Here is a 25365-nt window from a genome sequence, read left to right as displayed (position 1 = left end):
GCAATGCCAATACTGCAATATGTAGGATCTCTAAAGTCTAAATACACAGACAAGTTAGGATCTCTGCATATTAATATTTTCTTATAGTACTAAACTACTAATTAGATATCACATTTTTACACCACAATTTATTTAAAATTCATATAATCACCAAAATAATTTTTTGTTGTTGATAGTGACACAATACTATGTCTACCTATTTTTTAAACTTTTTATGAAAGATTATTGTATACCTTTGGTTATAAAATTATTATGAAATATCAGAAGTGTTATATTTTTATAAAATTATTTCAAATATGATTTTTTTTTTTTGCCTATGGCCTTTAAACATCTAGGCACGGCTCTGTTCACTAGAGGTGATCTAATCTCTCAAAATAACTTTGAACTGTTTCTGGATTAAATCCTTTTTTTTGGTTTGCATGCCGTGAAATAAACTCTAAGCCAAATTGCTGAATCCTCTGAATGCAAAAGCAAATAAAGGAGTCTCCCTTATAAGCCCAGAGTGTAACAGTGGAAGATTGGTTAAAAGATAGATTCGTTTGCAGCAGAATGATTTATTACCTCGGTGTGATCAGTCCGGTTTGTATGGGGCTTCATGCTAGTTTTTCCTCTGGTTTTTTTTTCGAGTTTCTAGTTAAACTTAAGATCCTTTGATGGAGTTTCTTAATAAGATATTTATTTGAGTAACCAAAAACAACTCCTCTTTTATTTCAATATATTGGGTCTGATTGGTAACGTATCCAAAGTTGTACAGAAAAGCTATAAGCTGGAGCTGTAAGCTTTTAGTGCAAAACTGTAAGAAAAAGCTGTACATGAAAGTGGTATAAAAAAGCTGAGAGTAAAGTTTTGAATAAAGTGTTTAGTAAATCTTTTGTGATTGGTAAAAAATCAAAATTGTACACTTGTACCCCTTTGTTTTTGGTTACCAATCACACCCATTGTGATTGATTTTGTTGGGTGTAGTGGAATCAAAGCAAACGAGTGGCCACAGTTTGCCCCCGAAGAAAAAAGTAAACGAGTGGCCAAAGCAATAAACGAACGAGAATGACACTGGTACTAAGGACTAACATTGTAGACTTATTATCCTTTCCTTTGAGAAGCCAGAGGGTACAATTATTTTAGGTTAAGTCAATGTCTACTGTCTAAATGTTGTGAATCAAGTTTCAGTGTTTCACGTGCTTGGTGAGCAATGCCAACTGAAAAAAACACTATTTGAACATTTACGGCAATGAAAATTACATTGAGACAGACTCGTTTCGTCACATGATTTGTTTTAAGCAGATAATTTATGTGGTACTTCATAAGTACCAATCACATAATCTCTTGATCTATTATTACCACTAAGACCAGATGCGCCGAACATGCAACTAACAAGAATCAATCTGTATAACATTACATGAACTCTATTGAAATTCAGATCATTAGGAATTTAGGATATACATTTTTGTTAGGTAATCAGATTTTCTTAACCGAACCAAACCTATTACCACAAGTTAAACATTAGGAGGAGTGGTTAAATAATCTACGTAATAATTTTCACCAATACGCAAAAAATCTAAACCATTTATTTGAAATATGATCCATATAGGAAGATAAGTAAATTGTCCAGGTGATAGACTGACTGATTTATAGTTACTATTATTGATTGTTCTGTATATCTAAAAGCCAACGACACACAATGGCAATGGTCCCCAGACTGATTTGAGCTCTACAATAAGGACACTCTTCATATTGGATATTTTCATGGTAAAAGAAAAAGACACTTTTAGCCTCGAATCTTGCAATGCAATGAAGTCCATACAACATGTAACAGATTCTTTTTTTTTTTTGGTACGGACATGTAACAGATTCTAACCTGTACAAATATTCTGATATTCGGATATTTGTACATGTCATCCGAATCTGAATCCGAAATACCTAATTCGAACATGCAGTATAGAAATAGTCGAACGGTTCTATACCTCTAAATCTAAAAATCTGAAATATCCAAAAATCCGAACACGAACGGATATCCGAACACCCAAAACTAGCTAATAGAAATTAGTTCCAAGTATTGTCCGATTTTATTAAGTCTAACACAAAATATGACTATTTCTAAAAGAACGAAATCGGAACATATATTGTTGGAAAAAATGAAACTGCTAGATTTTAATACTCTATTTAGTTGATAACCACTCTTAATGTATGTTTTGAAACACTTATTAGTGGAAATAGGAAAGATCAGTTAACGGATAAAGAACTACAATATAGTGATTCACAAAAAAAAAAAAAAAAAAAAAAAAAAAAAAACTTTGTGGTATCTATTAACAATTTGTAGATAAATGTTTTATTTGTATAAGTTGGACAGATAAATTAGGAACGTGAAAAAGTTGTGTTTTATCGATGGGACCAACGAGACATTATTATTTTCAGCAAAACATGAGGTTCGTATATGGTTATGGCCCTACTTCATTTATAGCAACAAATACAACGACCTTTAACGAATGTAACCTCTTTGATGTAATTTTTGTTTTGTTTATGCATACCGTGAAATAAACTCAAAGCCCTGCGGACCATTTGATTACCTCAGTGTGTGATTAGTCCGGTTGTATGGGGTTTCATGCTCTGTGTTTGAGGAATGCTAGTTCTTCCTCTGTTTCTTTTCTAAAAATTAAAATTTGTACTTGAACTTTTGTTCTTTTGATGGGGATTCTTAAAAAGAAAACATCTTTTTGATCTCAAAGAGAAAAGGAATAAATAACCACTCTTTTATTTCAATTATTGTTGATTTTGTTGGGTTGGAATCAAAGCAAACGAGTGGCCAAAGCAATAAACGAACGAGAGTGACACTGACATAGATGTAAGATTTATCCTTCCGTCTGAGACCAAAGAGTACGCTTGTTAACATCGACTTAAATAAATGTCTTTATATTTTGGGATCAAGATTCACGTGATGGGCGATCAATCCCAACAGAAAAAAACAATAGCTGACGTTTATGGCAATGAAAATTACTGAGACAGACTCGTTTCGTCACATACTTTCAATCAATCTGACGAAATGTTTTACTTGGTAATCAAGTCTTCAGAACCAATCACATAATCTCTAGATCTATTACCCACTAGTCACTAGATCAGGTAAGCAAAATATGTTTAACGATGCAACTAACAAGAACCAATCTGTACAACTTTACTTGATCAAAACTATTGAAATAGAGATCATTAGGATAAACATTTTTATTTGGTTATCTGATATTCTGAACCGAACCTATTACCACAAGTTAAACATTAGGAGGAGTGGTTAAATAATCTACGCACTCGATCAATATGCAAAATATCTAAACCATATATTTGAAATATGATCCATAGGAAGATAAGTCAAAGTCCAGGTGATAGTTGCTATGATTATTCAATATCTAAATGTCAACCACACACAATGGTCCCAGATTGATATGAGCTATACAATCTAACACAAGGACACTGTTTATATTGGATATTTTCATGGTAAAAAGACACTTTTAGCCTCGAATCTTGCAATGAGACCAAGTTTAAACAATATATAACAGATTCTACTTTTTTTGTTGTCATCCTTTAGATATGATGATAAGCATCAAAGAGCAGAAAATAAGCACTTACAGGACTTATTCTAGGCTTGAAACATAAACCACTCAATCCGGGAATCGATTCTTCTCTTTCTAGCTGCTCAAACCCAAGAAACTTTGGGATGGTAAGAACTTGGACCGGCTCTGTACAAGAAAGAATTTGGAGAAATACAAGAAGGGTAAAGAGGAAGAGAGTGATAGATAGTCGAATTTGGGTTAAATTAGTAATCATATATAGTATATGGTATAGAAAGAATTACATGTGAACTGACACAAGGAAATCTTTTGAGTTTTTTCTCTTTTTCTTTAGATAATATGATATTTTTATACCTAGAAAAGAGAAATTCTGAGTGTGTGGAAGTGATAAAAGACCGTACCAAAAAATTCTTCTCCTACATCTTGAGCATGTGTGATTCAGCGAGCGACGAACTAAGATCTTCTCGAGATTGTGATCTCCGGCTTTGGAGACGCATTTGACTTCGGCGAGGGGAGGACCAGAAGGAACTAGTACTGTCATATTGCATATCCCCTAAGCTATCAGAAGAACAACTATGCATTACGGAGCTGCTCGATGAGTACAATGAAGATTCCATGAGCTGTACGCTGCTTCCAAAACTAAATGGCCTACGCGGTGATCCTCGGACTGTTGGACTCAATGGTGTCTTTACACCTGAAAGAAAAAACCTCTACGAATGAATATCTACGCAAAAAGGAAACTGAAGGCATAAGAAAATACTATATGAAGAACTGAGAACATAGCAGGTACAGCTGGTCCTAAATGAAGATTATATAAAAATTAGTTACCCGTGCTCATAGGACTCCATCGCTGGAATCTAAAGGGAGTCGGGATGTTGAGAACAGATGAAGCTGATGTGCTATTGTGTCTAAAAAGTGGAAGATAGGATTTTCTAAAGAATCTTGGCAAACAATTGCTGACTCGTGATAGTGCACAGAGAAGCAGAAGCAATGAAACGAGCACAACAGATATAAGGGCCACTGGGTTTATCTTCATGCTGAGAGTCTCATAGCTCTTTAGTCCCGGTGTAGAAGAAAGAGCTTTCCCTGCTTCCAGAAGAGCTACCCCAAGTGTCCAAGTTATACCCCCAGACCCAATTATGATTTGTTTATCTGTAATATATAAACCTTCTCGTAACAGGGAGACTATGTATGGCGCTCTAAAGCAGTACTGTTCAATGAAGGGTTGTGGAGAAACACTGGTTCTGGCAACTTGCCAAGCCTTCTCACAAAATTCCCTACCCTTTTCCAAGACATCATCAAGGGAAGCTTCAGCACTTAAATTGAAAAAACGGTACACCACAAAGAATCCGGATACAGCATAGAACTGACCATGAGGATGAGGGTAACCATCAGGAAGAGCGCAAGGCTGCAAATCACAATCAACTCCAAGTTTTGTGTTCGACCATTCAGAGCTATTAACAGCTTTTTTTGCCAGTGCGCTGCACTCTTCCCAATTTGGAGCACCAACAAGCTTGATAGGAACTCCTGACTTCCCTTTCTTACCTCCTCGGAGACTGGAGGCGCATTGAGAACATATGTACTGTCCTTTGTATCCGGTGTTTAAGCAAGGATGTTTCATTTCCAGTTTTCCTTCAATCAAATCAGACTTATTGACATTTGGTAGTCTCTTTAAAAGGTGAACAACCGACCTTTCAAACGCATCATTAAGACCATATCCCGCGAGAGAATATGCACTAAGATGATGGTTAACAGATCCAATTCTGAGATTTAGGTTGGTCTCATTATGTGTTCGCTCCTCATTCTCAAAGGTTACCTGCAATGATGAACCACCTAAGTCAAGTGCACCAAATGTTGCCTTCTTTGGTACAGCTCCCAACATGCTTGTTTGGTAATTAAGGGCGGTCCATCCAAAATAAGCTTCCTCTGTACCACTGATGATCTTAACCCACTCCCTCCGGCAAGTGAAGGGCGACTTCGCTAGTACAGACCACACATTACCTAAAATCCAGCTTGAATCAGCAGGACGGAGCCTCCGGACGCCCGCTGTTGCATAAACAAAGAGTGATGTGGTTCTATGAGCATGCTTGGGGATTTGTTTCTCTGCCCACTGAATAAGTGGTTTTATCGCTTTTTTTAACCCTGATCTGTTGTTGACAAGCTTATCAAAACCAGGCTCTGTCTCCATCCGATCATAAGCACGGCCACTACTCTTTCTAGAAATACCCTCTGTCAAAGATTTCATAACGATGGGGAGACTACTATCTTTCTTGTAATTTATAGTGCCCTGATAGACATACGCGCGAGTACCTGTGCTTCCACAGTCAAACACAACATAATATCTGGATGCTCCCCGTGACCAGTTTGTATAAATATACATGGAGACTATATACACCAGAAAAGCAAACAGAATCAAGCACATAACGATCATAAACGCACGGATACATTTACGGCGTGTAGATTGGTTGGTACCACTCGGAACACCTGCCTTTTCCTTGGACAAACTAGATCCATTCTGTCCCCATGATATAGTTTGCCGTTTAGTGCTTAACTCAGCTTCCTTAGCAAGAATAGACTCTTCAGGATCAAACCCATGATACGAAGAAAAATCTTGGAGAGACGCAGCGTGTCTCAAACTATTCTTTCGTCCACCATTCCCAAAACTAATCGAATCTGACTCTAACGTTCCTACATCGGGTGATGAACCAGTAGGCAAATACGGAACAGATGATTGTGAACCCGATGAAAACCGACTCGATGCAGCATTAAAAAGTTCAGTGATCCTACCAAAAACCATATCTCTTGCCTACATATAAACCTCCAAAACTGCTTTTACTTAGAAGAAAACTTAACAACAACTCAAACACAACCTTCTCCGTAGTGTTTCAATGCAGAAGCACAACAAACTCTTCACATCCTTCTTCATTCTTCTGTGGAAACTACACAAATCAAATCAAACGTTATGTGATTTCACAAATCAATAAAAAAACACAAAGCGATCTGCAGTTCAAAATCGAAACACATATGCGATAACAATTCAACAACTCAAATCATATAAAAATTGAAAAAGCTAGGGTACAATTACCAGAAACACACATTGGTAGAGAACGAAGAACAAAAAACTCTAGCCCACCGTCAAAGCGTTCTCAGCTCTCTTTAGATCTCGTATGTCGCAGCGTCTTATAAAGCGCATACACTACACGCGCACATGCGTTTAATCCCCACGAATCGTCGTCTTCGTAAAAAACAATCGAGAATCTTCAGCAGATCTGACGAGTATCAGGCTAAAACCACACGAGACTCAGACCAGAGAAAGACGAAGACGAAGACGTTGGGGGGGGGGGGGAGAGAGAGAGAGAGATCCGTTTTGTGAAAGACCTCTTTTGCCTTTTGTCCTCTGATTTCAACTGAAACGTCTTGCTCAATTTCTTGGGGTTATTTTATGAATGTCTGAAAACGTTTGGGGTGGAAATATAAATCAATCAAAAGTTCATTAATATTTTCGCAAATCATGTTTTTTTGTTAGTTTAAAAATGCTAATGGTGTGTGTGTCGTCGACAATATTTTGTCAAAATCGTATATTTTTATTAATATTTAACCGTATTTAAATCTAAAGCTATACTAATAAGATTATTCATGTTTAAATATGTGAACTAAATTGGGATAAGACCAACTTCTTTTTGGAATTGTACAACCCCCACTATTGTTATGTGTTCTTACCAAAAAAAAGCCACATATTTTTTCGAACTTTATTGAGATCTTCCTACCCTAAGATTTAAAAAGCTATGACTCGTATATCATATAGTCTTTGTCATTATAATCGATTGCTAAAAATATTCAAAAGGTTAAAAGATGACATGTCATCTTCATAGCCTATATAGTTTTAGACCTAAATCCACTACGAATTAATTATTGTCTGGGACTTACCTTTGACTAAATTCAACAACTAGATGAACTTTCAAGATTAATAAAGTAAATAGCAATGAAGCAACACTATGAATCTGTTGAAGGTAATCAAAGAAGATATTAATAAGATATGAATGTAACAATAAGTTATAACTGTTGTAAAAAAATGGGTTCTGGTCTTTTTAGTCTGCAGATTTCAGAGAGGAACTGGGTAATCCAGAAAACAAATGTCCTAATCTGTTGACTGTCCCATTATATATCAGTGGTTCCGAGGTTTTAACACCATGAGACGGTATCCCAATCCCGGAAAGCCCTGTTTTCCGCTCTCTAAATGATGCCCAAGTGACCATATATAGTCCTAAAATGATGAAGAATCCACCCACAACGCTGCGTTGAGGAAAACAAATCAGAGTTAGAAGAAAGTCTTGGAACTGAAGTAATGTGAAACGGTCAAGCAGATGTATGAACGATTATAAAAGATTCCAGAAAATGTAAATAACCTTCCGAGATAAATAGGGCTACCGAGAAAGATTCTCGATAAGAAAGCTGATGCAGCGGGCTGAAGAGGATTGTAGAGAGCAACCAAGGCAGGACCAATAATCTTGTTGGACCAAGTCAAAAGTCCATAGTTTAGTGCTGATGCGATGACTCCCTAGAAAGAAGAAAAAAATCAGATGACTTTGTGTCAACGATTACGAGAGAAACATGTGAGTGAATTAAAAAATAATAATCTTGCTGCAACTTACTGCATATATAACTGCAAGAACCTCAGATTGTGTTAGCCTCCAATCTAATGGCTCCTTTACCATAAAGAAAGCTGTTATGCACATTAGTAGTGTACCGAAGAAATATGCTAATGCAGCAACTGAAAGATTTGCCGGATACTTCTTCAAAAGCGGCGCCTGGAGAGTTTCCATTATTACATCAGCATTTAAAGACACATTCACAGTGGTTAGTAAGTATCCTGCAGTTTATGTGTTGGTCTAAACTAACCAAAGAACAGAAACAATGAAGAGATTTTTACCTGAATGGCAAGAAAAGTAGCCATACCCATGCAGTTTCCAATCAAGCATAAAACCCCAATGTGAAATTGCTCAAGTCCAAGATCGAGCAAACCAGAGACTAACCACCCAGTAGGCTCAGGTTGACCTTTAGCACTAATTTCATTGTTCATTGCAAAGTCTGCATCTTTATCTCCTACCAAGGCCGGACCACGAAATAGAACCATAAAGACGGCACCCAAAACACACACAAGTGTGCCTGCAACCTTAGTCTGACCTTCGATTCTCAACAAATTCACTCTTTCTGTACTGCATACAAAGTAGGAGACATCAGAAAGCGGAGAAGTGAAGGCAACACCTAAGAGGAGAACTTTTAAAGTGAATCATACTCACCCCATCATTACAGCCAAGAGAAAGGTAAAGACCGGGATGGATGGTTGAATGGCAGCAGCATAAGTTGGATTTGTGTATGTAAGACCGATAAGAAATAACAATTGGTTGCCAAATACCCTATCAAAAACGCAGAGGTAGCTTTACTGAGATGCTCAATCTGCGTAAACGCTATTACAATACATTGAGACCGGATAGGGATGATTTCTTACCCTACTAAACCCAGGAAGAAGAATGACAGGAGGAGGCTTTTATTCATTGGAGTTCTGATCCTTCTACATACATGAAAGATGAACAATGTTCATTGATTAGAATTTAAAAACTTGAACCAGATCCAAGTTTCTAATGTACTTATTGCAAAATCCGAAGAAGAAACATAGAACTCAAGAAAACATGACCAATCGTACTTGCAATCTATGATCTCAACGAGTATCTAAATCTACCAACAGTGGAACTAAAAGGAACACAAATCTTAACTTAAGTCAACGCACATTGCTAAGAATCTGAATTCTAGTTCTTCTATTATGAAGATCACACTGACTCTAAATACCCATAACTTATACAAATTCATCAGTGAGAAACCCTATTTCAAATTCCAAAAATACATTACCAACGGATCAGGCAAACAACAAAGCTTCTTACTTCATACAAATCGATCAAATTAAATAGGAATCAATTGCAACCCATCTCGAGAACGTAACTCAGAACTGTGTAAAACGGAACAAAGGAGGAAGAGAAAGGTGATACCTTTCGCGGAAGTAAGCGAGAGGAGCGAGAATAGAGAGAGCGAGAAGATCACGGCAGACGCAGAAGACAAGCTGGTTGACTCCAACGTTAAGAGCTACTTTTGTAATCACATGGTATCCACCATTAAAGAGCTGAACAAAAGCCATGGCGGTGTGCGCCCTCCGAGCGTCTCTCTCCGCCGATCCGCCTCCGGTCAGGCTCATCGGCGCCGTCATCTTTCCGATTTATTCGGCACCTCGCTCACTCTCTCCGACTCTTTAAATAGTTCTTATTAGATGTAGCGAAGACTAAAAAGTGAGATCTTTGGTTACTTAGGAATAAATCAAAGCTGCTTCTTGGAGTTTGTGGAGTCTTTTCTCTAGGTTCTGTACTAAAATTCCTATGAATTTTTATACAATTTTAATGAGATTTTTTAATTTAACACAAAAAAAAAAACTTGATAATGCGTTTTATTAAAAATATCAAATATGTAAAACCCAGTACACAAATATTAATTAGTTTAACCTAGTTTTTAACGATTTTGCATTATTTACGTAATTAAAATTTCAATATAAAAAGTAAGATTATATAGCTTTTCTAAAATATTTTAATTTTTTTTTTCTTTTGAATCAGAGATAATCCCTTGATTTTTTGTGCAAATACAAAATTAATTGTTGACAATAAAAACAAAATTAATTAAAAGTTTAAAACAGAGATAAATAGAAATAGAAATAAATATTGCAAAACAATGGGGCAAATTAGTTATTTCTAATATAAAATTGAAATTCTAAAAGAGCGGAGGGAGTAATTTTTAATTGCGACGCATGAGGCATTGTTTTTGGCTCAGACATGGACGGGAGCGAAGAAGGAAGCGGAATACGGCTGAGCAAGAGATTCGCCGGCGGGAAAGTCACCGGCGGTAGTTTAGAGGTCGATTACAAGACCAAATCCGGTACCGCTTGGAGCCACTCCTTCCTCAATCAGAAGCCATGGCATCCTCTTTCTTATCCCAACCAGCGCCGCAAATGGATCGCCGAGCAGACACATGCCCAACACGACCGCAGAGCCGAAGAGGTGGCTCGCGAGGTACGCATCACATATGGTCACCGGTTTCTCTTAATCGATTCAATTCGTGTTATCCTTACTTCCCTGTTTCGTGAATTCGCAGTTTGCGCAAGAGCAGGAGTTTTTCAAGCAAGCGGCTCTCATCTCGAAGAAAGAAAGAGAGAAGGTTAGTTTCTCTTTAGTTAGATTTAGGGTTTATGTTATTCAGATCTTAGTTTTTAGTACCGTAGCCCTAGGGTGGTTTCTAAATTCTTATGCTTCAGATTAGGGTTTCTGTATTCTTAGGCTGAATTGTTTATCCACTTGTTGCTGACTCTCTCCAATCCATCAATATTGTCTCCCCATTTAGACCTTTTTGATGTCAAAATATATAGAAGCATTGGGAATTGGTGAAGTGGTAGTGATTCTACTTAGTTTTGTTTTGTTACAATGATACTGATTCATGAGATTGATGTGCAGATCGAAACCATGAAAGCTGTGAGTTTCATGTATGTTCGCCCACCTGGCTATGATCCTGAAAGTGCCAAAGCAGCAGAATACGCAGCTGAGAAAAACAAGGGTCAGGGTTCTTCAACTCAGGATTCAATGGCGGACGATAATGTTGGTTCTAAGTATGTTGACAGAAACTAATAATTGATTTCACAAATTATTGAATAAAGTTACATCCTCAAAGAGTAATAGCTTATTTTCTATCTTCGATGTAATGTAGACCAGAAGAATCACAAGGCGGGGTAGACCGTACAGGCCAAGAAAGGAAGAAACCACGACCTAAAGATGTTTTTGGGCGTGCTCTTCCTACTGAAGAGGAATTTGAGGTCCTTAAAAATGCACCAAGGTATTGTTAAAATGTTAATCGTTAAATACTCCAGTGTCATTGTGGAAATATTGCAACATGTAAATATGATTGGAATTGTGCAGGATGGAGACTGGTATTCCTGGGAGAGTAAAGCCATTTGCAGTGGAAGTGCGTAATGTGAAATGTCTGAGATGTGGAAACTTTGGCCACCAAAGCGGTGATCGTGACTGTCCATTAAAGGATGCAGTAATGCCAAATGAAGAACTTCGACTGAAAAGAGATGATCCTTTGACTGCTATCATTGCGCATACAGATCCCAGTGAGGTTGGTGTTAGTTTCTCTTAATTCTCATCTTTCAAAATCGTTCATCAACTAGTTGGCATAGGTTTGGATAATTGCAGGTTGAATGGTTTATGTATCATTAACTGGAAATGCTCTCTAAATTTTTGCAGCCTCTGAAGTGGGAGTTGAAGCAAAAGCCAGGGTTAAGTCCACCTCGCGGGGGTTTTGATCTCGATGATCCAAATCAACAAATTGTCGCTGAAGATATATTTGACGAATATGGAGGTGAATTTCAATTTCTTATTTCTCTAAAAGTTTTTCTTATCATAAATCCCATCTCATCTTTTATTTTGTATGTACTTATTTTTCCAATTTCTTTTGATATCTCAGGGTTCCTTGAGGGCAGCATCCCAATAGAATTACTTAAAAGTATGTCGTCGGATAAGAAAAGAAAATCTAGAAAGAACAAAAAGCACAAGAATCATTCATCACGTACTGTTGAGGAGACTGATGAATCTTCAACAGGCTCAGAAGATAGTAGAGAGAAGAGAGGCTCGAAGAAGCATAAGAAACTTAAGAAGAAGAGCAAGAAGCATTATGATTCTGAGTCACTCTCCTCGGAAGATTCAGATTCTGACAGTTACCGTCTGAGTAGGAGAAGACACACCAAGCATGTTGATTCGTCTGCGACATTAAAATCTGAGGGTTACCACCAAGGAAACAGTCACAGAGAAAAGCATTACGATGGCGAGAAGCACCCAAAACGTAAGGAAATCATGGATAGAGCACCTTCTGCGTCATCTGATGATTCAGATTATTATAGAAGTCACAGTAGTAGAAAGAAAAGGTCAGAAGATGATTACAAAAGCCATCACAGGGAGAGAAAGCAAGTGCAGCATAATAACGATCCTGTTTCAGAGATTAGTCAGAAACATGATAATTTGGAGCCTGGAAAGCTTCATAGAGTGGAGAAAGAGCATAGATATGATGAGAGAAGACACAGATACGTCGATATGGAGTCTGAGAATCGTCATAGATCCGAGAAGAAATCAAGATATGATGATCATGATTCTGAGAGGTATCACAGGTGTGTGAAAGGCAAAGAAAAGCATGTGTATGATGATCCTGAAGGGTTTTCTGACAGATACAGAAGCAATAAGAATGGAGAATCTGATTCGGAATCAAACTATAGAAGTAGAAAGCAGAAGCATGAGTTGTCATTGGAAGAAGAAGAAGAAGAAGAGAAGTCTCATAAACATCGATACAGCACCAACCGAAGGAGAAACTGAGTCCTTTGCTATGTTTATTTTGTCCTGGACCTTAAGTTATGGTTCCGGTCTGAATGAGATTGAGAGATATGTGCGATTGGTTTTTTTGTCTTTGTATAATGTGCGTTTATAAAGAAGCTTAATGAGCTTATTACTGTTTCTTAGTTCCCTTTACTTGTTTAATTCGGTTACGTGACAAGCCAAATTATGACGTAGGGAGCAATCGAGCTCATAACACGGTACAACTATGATTACGAATAGCAAACAAAACGGTGCGTTTTAAGTATTGTTTCCCGCCGGAGGCATTTGAAGAGCAAGTGAGAGAAGAGAATCCATGTCCTTAATTCAGCGTCGGTTGAATCGTTTTCATGGATTATCATCTGTTAATGCTTGGAACATTCAGATACGAGAAGCGGTGAATCGAAATGATCCGGTGGAATCACTTCTTCTGTTTACAGAAATGAAGCGCGGAGGATTTAAACCAAACAACTTTACCTTTCCATTCGTGGCGAAGGCGTGTGCTAGACTCTCTGATAGTGCCTACTGTGAGATGCTTAATGCCCATGTTTTAAAGTCTCCGTTTTGGTCTGATGTGTTCGTTGGGACTGCGACGGTTGATATGTTTGTGAAATGTAATTCTCTGGATTATGCCGCGAAGGTGTTTGAGAGAATGCCTGAGAGAGATGTTACCACTTGGAACGCAATGCTCTCTGGTTTTTGTCAGTCGGGTCACACGAATAAGGCGTTTTCTCGATTTCGTGAAATGAGACTCTACGAGATCCCACCTGATTCTGTGACTGTTATGGCATTGATTCATTCTGCTTCCTTTGAAAAAAGTTTGAAGCTTTTGAAGGCTATGCATGCTTTAGGGATGCATTTAGGTATAGATGTACAAGTTACAGTCGCAAATACTTGGATTTCTAGTTATGCGAAATGTGGTGATTTGGATTCAGCAAAATCAGTCTTTGAAGCTATTGACAGAAGTGACAGAACCGTTGTGTCTTGGAATTCTATGTTCAAAGCATATTCAGTTTTTAGTGAAGTATTTGCTGCTTTTGGTCTTTACCGGTTGATGCTGCGTGAAGAGTTTAAGCCTGATTTGAGCACCTTCATTAACCTGGCTGCATCGGGTCAGAACCCTGAAACACTAACACAAGGAAGACTGATTCATTCTCATGCAATCCATCTCGGTATGGATCAAGATATCGAAGCGATCAATACCTTCATTTCTATGTATTCGAAATCCGGGGATACTTGTTCAGCGAGGCTTTTGTTTGACACAATGCCTTTCAGAACATGTGTTTCTTGGACTGTGATGATAAGTGCGTATGCTGAGAAAGGCGACATGGTTGAAGCTTTGGCCTTAATTCATGTCATGACCAAAACAGGAGAGAAACCAGATCTAGTTACCTTACTGTCCCTCATTTCAGGTTGTGGAAAATTTGGTTCACTGGAGATTGGAAAATGGATAGATGCTAGAGCAGATATGTACGGGTGCAAGAAAGATAATGTCATGGTTTGCAATGCTCTTATTGATATGTACTCAAAATGTGGAAGTATACCCGAAGCTCGAGACATCTTCGATAACATGTCTGAGAAAACTGTTGTCACATGGACTACAATGATAGCTGGATATGCTTTGAACGGAATCTTCGTCAAAGCTTTGGAACTATTCGACAAGATGATAGATTTGGATCATAAACCAAATCACATAACATTCCTTGCCGTTCTTCAGGCTTGTGCTCATTCGGGTTCTCTGGAGAAAGGTTGGGAGTGTTTTCTCATCATGAAACAAGTACACAACATCAGTCCTGGGTTAGAACATTACTCTTGTATGGTAGATCTTCTTGGAAAAAAGGGAAAGCTCGAAGAAGCATTAGAACTTATCCGTAACATGTCAGCTAAACCCGATGCTGGCATATGGGGAGCATTGCTTAGTGCGTGCAAGTTCCACCGCAATGTAAAGATAGCTGAACAGGCGGCTGACAGTCTTTTTAACTTGGAACCGCAAATGGCTGCGCCTTATGTAGAAATGGCAAACATATATGCAGCTGCTGGTATGTGGGATGGTTTTGCGAGGATCAGATCCATGATGAAACACAGGAACATTAGAAAGTATCCAGGCGAAAGCGTGATTCAGGTGAACGGAAAGAATCACACTTTCACTGTTGGTGAACACGGTCATGTAGAGAATGAAGCTATATACCTTATGTTGAATGGTTTGAGTTTGTTTGCCAGAGATGAACATAGAGTGCATAAAGATGCGTATACAGACCAAAGTTATGAACTTTGCATTTGATTATAGTGCATTTGCTAATTATTATTTTTAGGATATAGTTTGTTTCTAACCGGATGTAGTGGAGAATCTCTAATATCACACAACATGTGTTTGAATAATTAACAAGATATAAAGTAAAAGTTAATTATGATTTGTGGAGGACCAGATTCTATTATTGTATTGGCAATTTACTTTATTTTATTCATCACCAACATTGTTTAGGTATTTTATCCAATTAAAGGATAAAAGACTTTTTAAGACACTTTAAAAGATATTTTCCTTAACCATGTTCTTATTTCTTAAAGTCCGTGTCCATTGCGCGTTCCCACGACGTAGATATTTTATTTACTACTTGACCTTTAAGTTTTACATACTCTTCGTTAAAACCCCAATACGTTTTCTAAATTTTTTAAACACCCAATTAGAGCCACAAATTTCTAAAAGACCGCCTATTATTCTATGCATTATGCATAATAAGTTCATAACATTCAAAATAAATAAAATGATTGTATTCAAGATTATTTTTTGAGTATTTTTTTTCCTGTTATGTATTTGGCGTTAAGAGACCATTGAAGACTACATTATTCGATTTATGATTGTCATAGCAATAGAAGGACTAGAAAACAATAAAAGATAAAATAATGCAAAATTTGCTTATTCAAAAATGGTAACGCGTTAAGTAATTAATATTATTGGATACGGACACCCACGCCTATCCATTATATATCCCAACTTTGTTCTTTTGTTCCAATTTCGTTCTGACTTCGCAATTCGTATCTCGGTAAGTATTCTCTAATCTTCCTTTTGATCGCACTTTTATCTATGATCGTTCGTATACAGAGTGCTCAATCGAACCCGTATATCGTATCTGTGATCGTTCTCTTGATCTGAATGATTGATCCGCGTTTCTTCGTTGCTGAAATGATTGTTTTGTATGTCTTAACCATTTTTTTTGTTCTTAATATGTACTCTGGTTTTGATCTGTGATTACGTATCAGATTTGTTTTTGAAGCTAGCAAGTGTTTAAGTTTTGCTTGATCTTTGACCCTAATGATGTATCATAAACTCTATTTGTAGGTTATATCGTTCTGAATTGAGTATTAGCTATGGGAGGTGGTAAAGACAAGCATCATGATGAGCAAGAGAAAGGGTTTCATGGTTTCCCAGGAGGAGGACATCATTACCCACCCGGTCAAGGTGGGTATCCGCCACAAGGTTACCCACCACAAGGGTATCCTCCAGCTGGAGGCTATCCACCTGCTGGATATCCTCCTGGTGCTTACCCTCCCGCACCTGGTGGTTATCCTCCTGCACAAGGAGGTTATCCTCCTGCAGGCTACCCTGCACCTGGAGCTCACCATTCAGGTATGATCCCGTTAAAGATCTCTCCTTTGTAGGTTTTTTTTTTTGGGGGTATTATGAAGCTCTGTTGGTTTGTGTATAGTTTGAAGAATGATAGGTTAATAGTTTGTAAACGTTGATGGTTTCTGTGCAAAAAGCTAACTCCTTGTAGCTTGATTGGATTATTAATCTTCTACCTATTATTACATTTGAATGATGATAGGACAAGAATTCGAAAATATTTCTGTTTTCTATGCAAAAGATAAAGATTGTCCTTGGATTTTGCTGGGTTAGCAACCTTTGGAAGAGTGTATAAGCTTGAATGATAATAGGACAATAGTTTGTAAATGTTGCTCTTTTCTGTGTAAAAGATATAAACTGGCCTTGTGATTTGTTGGATTATCAGCCTGCTAAGTATTGTTAAGTTTGAATTGATAACAGGATCATTGTTTCTTAATTGCTATTGTGTTCTGTGCAAAAGATAAGGATGGATGAGTCTACTCTATTTCTTCTGCTTCGTTGGTGTTTTTGGAGTGCCATTCAGATATACATTGATGTTTTGACCTTATTGATCTAAGTAGAAGTGCATTTTTGTAATTGTTTGTGATTGTCACATGAACAACTTCGTGGTTCTCCATGTAATAATACTTTTTCCTTGCTTCATCAGGACATTCTGGTGGTGGAATCGGAGGCTTGATAGCTGGCGCAGCTGGTGCAGCCGCAGCAGCCTATGGATCTCACCACGTTGGTCATGCCTCTCACAACCCTTACGGGCATGCAGGGCATGTAGGACATGGAGGTTACGGCCATGGCCCTGCTCATGGCTTTGGTGGTCATGGTCATGGTAAGTTCAAGCATGGAAAGCATGGAGGCAAATTCAAGCATGGAGGAAAGTTCAAGCATGGAAAGCACGGGAAACATGGTATGTTCGGAGGAGGAGGCAAATTCAAGAAGTGGAAGTAATCTCAAAAACGTCCCTATTGTCCTCTCCTCCAGTATAGTCTTATTACCTGACCGATGTTCCTAATAATCTCCCCTCCAAACATATATATATCATTTTAACTATGTCGGTTTAGAGATTGCTGGTTGAGGAATAATTTGGAGAGTGCTAGTATTAAAAACCTTTTATGGTCTCTGCAGAAGAGGTTTCTTTAATCTCTCAATAAGCAGGTCCTTTGAAACTATCTATGTTTTGATATTTTAATGACAGTTTGTGTTTGGTTCTTCTTTTTTTTTAAGTATCTCTTGTGTTTGATAACCTTATGTTGGTGAAGCACTCAAAAGTTTTTATGCTAATGTAGATACTGACCTTGTATCTTTTTCTCAGTGCTGCTCTTGTTCTTCTTCTCTTTTTTTGCTTTTATATTTTACTGGGAGGTCGACCCGTGCGTCCAGGAAAGTAAAAACTTTAAATACTTAACATTAACAAATCATGTTTTAGTAAAACTCTTTTCTTTCGTTTGTAACACTTGATTCCTTGAACTTAGTGTTTGTTTGTTCAAAAACAAAAAGAACTTAGTGTTTTAGTGTTTGCAATGGTTTTTTTTTTATGTTTTCAGTTTGATTGGATAATTTTGGTTTTCTTTCTGTTAATGGTTACATTCACTTTATTTAGTTTGGTACGTTATTAACAATTTGGGTTGATTTTATTTTTTTCATTGAATTTGGATTGATCTCAGATTTTTTTACTTTGGTTCGGATTTTAAAAAGTATATCAAAACTGATGCAAAACCAAAATATATTTCAAGGTACAGTTTTGAGTATAATCCAAGAATATTCAATTCGGGTGAATGTCTAACCTAAGGCAACTGGAAAGCTAAATATACCAGAGCGGATGCTATGTTTCCAAACAGAAAACTCGAACCCAAAATATCTTCCCCGAACTCAATTGTCCATTTGTATATTAGAGGATAAACTTGATAACCTTTTAAGGACTTTCTTTTAAAAAAAAAAAATTGACAAATATCTTTCTTTGGCTTTAGTTTTTCCGATATATCAAATTTTGAATGCTAACAATGTTGCAATAAAAATGATATAATCATAACGGGAAATTGAAAGATTTAAGAGAGGACAACATATGCTGTATAATATATCCAATTGAAGATTATCAACACCGGCGACACGCTGTAAAAACATAAAAACTATAAGAGGATTCCTCACCTCAATTAAAAAGTGACATTTTAATGAGAACAAATGGTTTTAATTATTTAACTAGGTATTATCCCGCGGAAAACCGTGGACTGAAAATTTTTAATGAAAATTTGTAATAATTTATTTTGTTATTATATTATTTATAATGGTTTGTAATTAAAAATTTGTTGCTTATATTGTATTTTTTGTATTTTAAAAATTTTTATTGAAAACCTGTCAATAAAACATTTGCATGTAATGAATAAAATTATTTAAACCTTTGTGAAATCTTTGCTATAGTTGTGAAGTAAGTAAAAAGATATAACTAACATATAAAAAAAATCTTATGTGTTAGTTTTTTTAAATACAAATTAGTTTTGATTCTAACAGTTTTTTTTATTTTTCTACAATTTATTTTATTTGATGTTTTCCCTATTTTCGTTTTTTGAATTAGAAATATTTATTTAATTAATTATTTAATCTTCCCCGAACTCAATTGTCCATTTGTATATTAGAGGATAAACTTGATAACCTTTTAAGGACTTTCTTTTTTTTAAAAAAATTGACAAATATCTTTCTTTAGCTTTAGTTTTTTCCAATATATCAAATTTTGAATGCTAACGATGTTGCAATAAAAATGATATAATCACAACGGCAAATCTATCTTAACATTTTTGAAGTACAAATGTGTGCCACCTTCTTTTTCTCTTATTCGGGTCGGGTTTTAAAAAAAAATCAAAACCAATTGCACAAATCGGATCCTTCCAAAGACATGTGCGATTACTTCTTTTGCAAAATTGATCCTCTTATTCGCAGAATATCCTGATTTGGTTTGTACGTATCAGTTGATCCTGTAATATAGCAACTAATTAAAAACAGTTACATGTTAGGTAATATCTAATTAAGATAGAAAAATCAAATACAAATTTGCAAAGCTTTTATTAGCGTAATATATGCACTATTAACCCCAGTATCAATTTTACAATACATATGATTTACAACTTTTTCTATATATAAACATAAATAATCCTAGTAGAGTCAAGATAAGAATATGCATTAACAATATTACCTAAATCAAAATAAACAAAATCGTAAAACATATACTTCTTGATTCTATACCACTCAATATGTGAAAACCCTATCTACAACCTTGAAAAGTATATATATGTGTCATTCACCACCCAATACAAGCACCACCACACCCAAACGAAAACTTAATAATCTGATATGGCGAATTCATTTGCTTACTTGAGAGACGTCTGTACTTACAAAACCGCTAGGAGAATTCAGGTGAAAGTTCTCCATTCATGGCGCCAGTATAGCAACTGGACGAGACTCTTGAATGTATTTTCTTTGATGAAAAGGTTAATATCACCTTTGAATTCGTTAGTTCCTAACATCCTTTTAATAGTAGAGCATGTTAAATCCATGCTACACTGAATAAGGACTTGGTGAACCGCTATGTCAACAAACTGCATGTTGGTGAGTAGAAGTTCATTGAGAATTTCTAGCTGACTCATACTTATGGTCAATATCGACCAACCAACCATATATATAAGATGGCATTCATTAACAGAGTGACCTTGTTTCCGATTCAAGCTACTTATCCTTGGCTAATTTCCAAAAATTAACTCAAAATTACCTTCATCTCTATAGCTTTAAGAAGACTATGTTTCACCAAGAAACATAAGTCAGGAACATGACGATGCTAAGTATATAACATCGATTTCTTCTGCGGCTCCCTAAAATTTAAAGCGGTATTGTTAATTGAATTAACAATAGTAATAATCTACTTCTTAAAAAAAGAAATTAAGAACGAGAACAAACCTGAGTAAAGAGAACGACTTCAGCACCTTCTTTAAGTCTCCCCATTGGAGTGCAGACAAGGTCAATGAGTTGCAAAATCAAAGTTCGAAGAATAAATTACAGACGCAAATACTCCAATTTTAAGAAGAGAAACGAAATTGTCAAGCAATACTTTCGAAATTAATCGAAATTGAAAAGAAAACAAATATTCCACTTACTCGATTTTTTTCTCGGTTATGTCGGAGATCTGAACTCGAAAAAAATAATATTAAAATAATTTCAGTATTTCTTACTGCAATATTATATATTTACCTTAACTCACAATTAATCTAATAGGTCTTAAACATATTAAATTTCATTTGATCCAAACTATATAGTGACAAATACATAGAAATTTGATGCTTTATATTTTGTGTTCAAAATAAGATAGATTGCAAAAAAAATGAAAGTTTTACAAACAATATAATATTTAGTCTTATCAAACAATATAAAAAAAATATAACTAAATATATATAGTTAGTCTTATCAAAAAATATAAAAAATATATATTGTGAAACAAAATATAAAAAAATATATATTGTTTTGTAAAAGATATATTTTTTGTAAAATATAATTAAAGTTTTGTAAATAAATATAGTTAGTCTTATCTAACAATAAAAAAAAAATAGAAGAAGGATCATGAATACAATAATGTGTAGATAGCACCATAACATCTATAATTCTTCCAAAACTACAAAACAAAAATGAGAATTTAACTAAACTAACTATTTGATAATGTTGTATTTTGTTGACAAAAAAATAACTATTTGATAATATTGTCAAAAAAAACTATATGATAATTTTACAAAAAAAAAAAGCAAAAATAATCGCCCGTGGTGTACCACGGGTAGATCCTAGTTGAAAGATTAAAAGAGGACAACATATGCTATATAACATATCCAATTGAAGATTATCAACAGCGGCGACACGCTGTAAAAACATAAAAACTATTAGAGGATTTCTCACCTCAATGAAAAAGTGATATTTTAATGAGAACAAATGGTTTTAATTATTTAATTATGAAAAGAATGTAGAATGGTAATTGAATGTAATTTTTACACATTTTAAGATTAGTTTTATATTTGTGCTTCCCAATTAATATAGTAGAATTATGAGAAGAATGTAGGATGTGAAGACTGAAGAACACAAACGAAGAAAAAGGCACAGAAATAAAATCCCTAAGGTCACCTCTAAAACATGTATCTTTCGCCCATATAATTTTATTCTCTTGCGTGCCTAATATATCAGTATAAATTACAAATAATCTGCTGATACCTTTTTTTTTTTTTTTGGCAAACATATATTATCATTCATTAAAGAAATAGTAACGTACAAGGGAAAGGAGCTAGTTTAAGGGATAACATAAGAAGGGTTTCCCAGAAATTAATACATCAAAGCAATAGAGATAGATAGGGACAACAAATATTAGGTGCTTGAGAGCTATGTGGACCAAATGCTTGACAGCTTTTTGGAACCTGTGAGATCAAGGCATATCGATGTATCTTCCATGAGCAGGTCAAGGGAAGGGAAACTGGCCATTGTCTTGAAACAAAGACTAATTGGCAAAGGAAAGACCAAGGCTGAAACTCTTGTAAGAACTTTGCCAAGGGGGTGAGCAAAGGTGGTGTTGCTCTGCAGATCGATCATAACAATGGTGGTTGCAGCTATGCGCTTGGGTGAGGGTAGCTTGGGGATATTACAGTAACCACTGCTGTTTTTAGCAGAGATCATAATGCCGCATATCTTCAGGCTTATCTGAGAGGACTTCAAAAAGTTGATGCAGAACCAAATAGAGATCATAATCAGACGGTAAGGGAGAAAGAAGAGGTTGATGAAGCAGAGGTAACCCCCACTCCGTAGAGGTGGGGCATAATGCCAATCTTCAACAAACTATCTCCTTCTATGGGGTCATCCTTAAGCAATTCAAGTAACAGGGTTCTTAAAAGACTCTTGGACCAAACTAGCAGCAGTTGATGGTTAAGGTTCGCTAGCAGTCTTCGGACTAGCGGAATTCTTAAACTAAACAACCATTAACTAGACAAAGGAAGAGTGGACTTCAGACTAGACTTGGTTACAAGTTGACACTGGATCAGTGGAGCTATTGGTAATATGTATGCTAGGGGATCAGGGAGAGCAAGCAATAGGGATAAACCAATTGGCAGGTCAGAAACATTATCAACGAGCAGCATTGCAAGACTCCAAAACAAGCTCTTTAAATGGCCTTGACGCAAGAAAGATTCAAACACAGTCGAGATGTCTAAGGATCTGCTACCGAGAGTAACTCGTCTTGACCAAGCAGGATACAAAGACATTACACGATATGGGCTTGCTAAGGGATTAAAATTAGTGGGTCTAAGGTTTTTCCGGGTCAGGGATGACTCATAGTTTATCCATCCTAAACTATCTTCCAGGATTTGAGAATATGAGTGGAGAGATAACCTGGGATAAAGAGTTCTCAAGAGAGAAGCAGAGGTCACCACGACGAAGGTTTTCTTTGTCAAGCGGTTCACCGGTGCCGGCGTCAAAACAGAGTTTCCGTCCAGCTGCAGCCAAGCAAAATACTTGGTGAGAGGATCTGGATACAAGGAGCGGTAAGGTGTTAAATTTGATGGCTTAATGGGGTGGTGAGGCGGACGAGAACCGGGCCTAGAGGAACCCTGATGGATCTCTCTAGCAGGAAACTGGGGGTGGAAGCTCGATGTGATGGATTCACCGAGAGGAGTACCCAGATACGGAGTAGGAGAAGGTGGTTGAAGCTGTCGCAAGAGCGGAGACGAGATCTGGAATCTCGGCAGGCCGCCGATAGAACTGAAACTAGAGATATGTAGGCTACATGGGAAGAGGAGACCGTGGAGATGAAGAATCAAAGTTCCAGCGACGCCGATCAGACTCGACGCCGCCAGAGGAGCAGATTTCTGTGGTTGTGCCAGAGAGAAAGAAGGCTAGGGCGAACTCTTTGACTTTTGCGATCTAGATTGATGAAGCCGAAACCATAATTTGTTGATACCTACTTCCACTTTTTCAACAGATACATTCTTTATTTTCTCACATCCCTTTGCCGCTAAACCTTAGCTTCAATACTCTCCCATCATCGAGGATTGCACAGCCATTGAATAACTCGTCAGCAGTTTCCCCAACCTCTCCTCACAACTTTCACTCTCCGTCTCACATGAATTCACCAAAACTTGATTATTACAAGTTTACAACTTCCCTCATCTCTGTTCGAATGCCCCTTCCAGAGAACAATCTAGATTCTCCTTCTTATTAGTCGACCGCAACACAACATATAACACGGGCAACAAAAATATCAACAGATATGCTTAATCTCTTTTACTTCCTCACGATGAATGATGGCAGCAACATGTTTTGGTTACAGTTTCCTCAACTAAGGTTTGGGAGAGAAAACATAATAGATTAGTACTTTAAGGAAAAAAAGGTTTACAATGATAGTTATATATTAGAAAAAAGGTTCTCAACTTTGTTAATATAAGCGTCAAATTTTTTCCAATATCTCGTGTATCAAAACATCGACGATTATTCATATGTCCACTTAACAAACGTGCTCTTTTATTCAATGAGATATGAATATATAAAATCAACCAAATCAGCACGATTCAACTATAGACATATTTGATGGCATACGACAAAAAGAAATCAAAATTATATTTTTTTAGAGTTTACAATTAACAAGATAACAAGCACGATGGTTTTAGTATATCTACGACCGTTTTCTATTTTAAAGTTTTGGGTTTTTTTTTTTTGAAGGGAGATCATTTAAAATTGGAATCGATTACGTATTCTCTCTTTTACTTATCAACTCCGTTTGTAACTAATGTTTTAGTGATGCCTCGAGTTTAGAGTTGGTTGGGCATCAAGTCTAGAATTCACTTATCGCCAACCTTATTTTTATTTTTTCTTCAATGGTCGGGGACTCGGGGCCTTTTACCAACTTCTTCCACTAATCCTTGTCTCTAATCAGCCTTTAAATTATAAGATTGTATATTAGTACTAAGCTAAACCATCCACTAACATAGTATCATCGTTTTCTGAAATGCTAATATCATGAACACACCTTACCTCATTTGTCGAATTAACAACAGCATCTACTTCACGTTTCCATGGTTCCCTTCTCCAAAGGTATATTCCAAAGATATCTCCAAAAGTCTTCCCCATAATATTTTATATAAACAGCTAACATAAAACTTAGATCTCATCCCTTTCCCACTACTTCCTGCTTCAGAAGACGAAGCCAACGGATTTGCGTAATGCGGATTAGAATTTGCTGGATCCCCGGTTTCACCCTCCAAAGATGACCTCTTCTCAACATCCCTCCACCGTGGAATACAACGTAATCACCACTCTATGTTTCAGTTACTCCACGAGAGGTTGTCGCCGTGGGAATGGCTTGTTACATCATTGCAAATCACATAATAAACCCCTCTAAAGAGGGTCTTCCCAAGACTTTGCAATCAAAATTAACCCCTCTATACGAATGTGACTTTATGTTATACAAAACTCAATTATGTCTAACACTTGTGACTCTTACATGAAACGACACAAACCTAAACATCACGACTTAAACGTTGCGACTCTGAAACTCAATTATGACCAACACTAATAACTCAAAGAGGAGAACCGTGAAATTGAACAAATTACCAGGAAACTAAAGAACATTTCGGATGTCGTAATCGACGGTGATATCTCTATGGAATCAAAGGGGAAATCACAACTACAATAGCAGAAACAATAAAGCATTCAGTTGACGGTTAAATGCAAAATGAAG

At 36.5% G+C, this 25365-nt stretch overlaps 4 protein-coding genes and 1 pseudogene across 9 annotated transcripts; 3 read left to right on the top strand and 2 right to left on the bottom strand.

The window, feature by feature from the left end:
- Positions 1 to 3443: 3443 nt before the first annotated feature.
- On the bottom strand, positions 3444 to 7166 carry LOC104718397 (putative apyrase 7). 4 transcript variants are annotated; one of them, XM_010436137.3, is made up of 4 exons: positions 6640 to 7110; positions 4383 to 6493; positions 3956 to 4248; positions 3444 to 3722 (listed from the first exon to the last, which is right to left on the bottom strand). In XM_010436137.3, the coding sequence occupies exons 2-3, from the start codon at positions 6349 to 6351 to the stop codon at positions 3971 to 3973; spliced, it is 2247 nt and encodes a 748-aa protein (XP_010434439.2). In that variant the 5' UTR covers positions 6352 to 6493; positions 6640 to 7110; the 3' UTR covers positions 3444 to 3722; positions 3956 to 3970. The 4 variants fall into 4 exon arrangements, with proteins under 4 accessions (XP_010434439.2, XP_087325652.1, XP_010434438.2 ...); XM_087469526.1 differs by having other exon boundaries at positions 6651 to 6968; XM_010436136.3 differs by lacking the exon at positions 3444 to 3722 and having other exon boundaries at positions 3789 to 4248; positions 6640 to 7166.
- Positions 7167 to 7556: 390 nt separating this feature from the next.
- Positions 7557 to 9967, bottom strand: LOC104718396 (WAT1-related protein At4g19185). Of its 2 annotated transcripts, none has more exons than XM_010436134.3 (7): positions 9599 to 9967; positions 9064 to 9126; positions 8855 to 8971; positions 8485 to 8770; positions 8207 to 8362; positions 7961 to 8112; positions 7557 to 7847 (listed from the first exon to the last, which is right to left on the bottom strand). In XM_010436134.3, exons 1-7 carry the CDS (start codon positions 9811 to 9813, stop codon positions 7643 to 7645), a joined length of 1194 nt encoding a protein of 397 aa, XP_010434436.2. In that variant the 5' UTR covers positions 9814 to 9967; the 3' UTR covers positions 7557 to 7642. The 2 variants fall into 2 exon arrangements, with proteins under 2 accessions (XP_010434436.2, XP_087325655.1); XM_087469529.1 differs by having other exon boundaries at positions 8485 to 8765; positions 9599 to 9740.
- On the top strand, positions 9925 to 13145 carry LOC104718395 (putative zinc finger CCHC domain-containing protein At4g19190). Its single transcript, XM_010436133.3, has 7 exons — positions 9925 to 10663; positions 10746 to 10808; positions 11102 to 11253; positions 11352 to 11477; positions 11561 to 11762; positions 11891 to 12005; positions 12111 to 13145. The coding sequence occupies exons 1-7, from the start codon at positions 10427 to 10429 to the stop codon at positions 13007 to 13009; spliced, it is 1794 nt and encodes a 597-aa protein (XP_010434435.2). The 5' UTR covers positions 9925 to 10426; the 3' UTR covers positions 13010 to 13145.
- Positions 13146 to 13210: 65 nt separating this feature from the next.
- LOC104720244 (pentatricopeptide repeat-containing protein At4g19191, mitochondrial pseudogene) lies at positions 13211 to 15417 on the top strand (annotated as a pseudogene). Its single transcript, XR_015568704.1, has one exon. The product of XR_015568704.1 is annotated as a pentatricopeptide repeat-containing protein At4g19191, mitochondrial pseudogene (transcript).
- A 509-nt stretch (positions 15418 to 15926) lies between these two features.
- On the top strand, positions 15927 to 17830 carry LOC104718393 (uncharacterized). The gene is made up of 3 exons (XM_087469530.1): positions 15927 to 16047; positions 16344 to 16631; positions 17275 to 17830. Exons 2-3 carry the CDS (start codon positions 16373 to 16375, stop codon positions 17568 to 17570), a joined length of 555 nt encoding a protein of 184 aa, XP_087325656.1. The 5' UTR covers positions 15927 to 16047; positions 16344 to 16372; the 3' UTR covers positions 17571 to 17830.
- Positions 17831 to 25365: the final 7535 nt, after the last annotated feature.

Source organism: Camelina sativa, chromosome 10, assembly GCF_030686135.1.
Source record: "Camelina sativa cultivar CO46 ecotype springtype chromosome 10, ASM3068613v1".
Lineage (NCBI taxonomy): Eukaryota > Viridiplantae > Streptophyta > Magnoliopsida > Brassicales > Brassicaceae > Camelina > Camelina sativa.
Note: the sequence above shows the minus strand (reverse complement) of the source record. Positions and strands in the feature narration are given on the sequence as shown.

Coding starts and splice junctions, on each gene's coding strand:
- LOC104718393 (XM_087469530.1), top strand. CDS start 16,373: ATGGGAGGTGGTAAAGACAAGCATCATGATGAGCAAGAGAAAGGGTTT. Junction 16,632..17,274: donor ACCTGGAGCTCACCATTCAG/GTATGATCCCGT, acceptor TTGCTTCATCAG/GACATTCTGGTGGTGGAATC.
- LOC104718397 (XM_010436136.3), bottom strand. CDS start 6,351: ATGGTTTTTGGTAGGATCACTGAACTTTTTAATGCTGCATCGAGTCGG. Junction 4,249..4,382: donor ATGGAGTCCTATGAGCACGG/GTAACTAATTTT, acceptor TTTTTCTTTCAG/GTGTAAAGACACCATTGAGT.
- LOC104718395 (XM_010436133.3), top strand. CDS start 10,427: ATGGACGGGAGCGAAGAAGGAAGCGGAATACGGCTGAGCAAGAGATTC. Junction 10,664..10,745: donor CCGAAGAGGTGGCTCGCGAG/GTACGCATCACA, acceptor GTGAATTCGCAG/TTTGCGCAAGAGCAGGAGTT. Junction 11,478..11,560: donor GTCCTTAAAAATGCACCAAG/GTATTGTTAAAA, acceptor GGAATTGTGCAG/GATGGAGACTGGTATTCCTG.
- LOC104718396 (XM_010436134.3), bottom strand. CDS start 9,813: ATGACGGCGCCGATGAGCCTGACCGGAGGCGGATCGGCGGAGAGAGAC. Junction 8,972..9,063: donor TTCTTCCTGGGTTTAGTAGG/GTAAGAAATCAT, acceptor CGTTTTTGATAG/GGTATTTGGCAACCAATTGT. Junction 8,771..8,854: donor CTCTTGGCTGTAATGATGGG/GTGAGTATGATT, acceptor CTTTGTATGCAG/TACAGAAAGAGTGAATTTGT.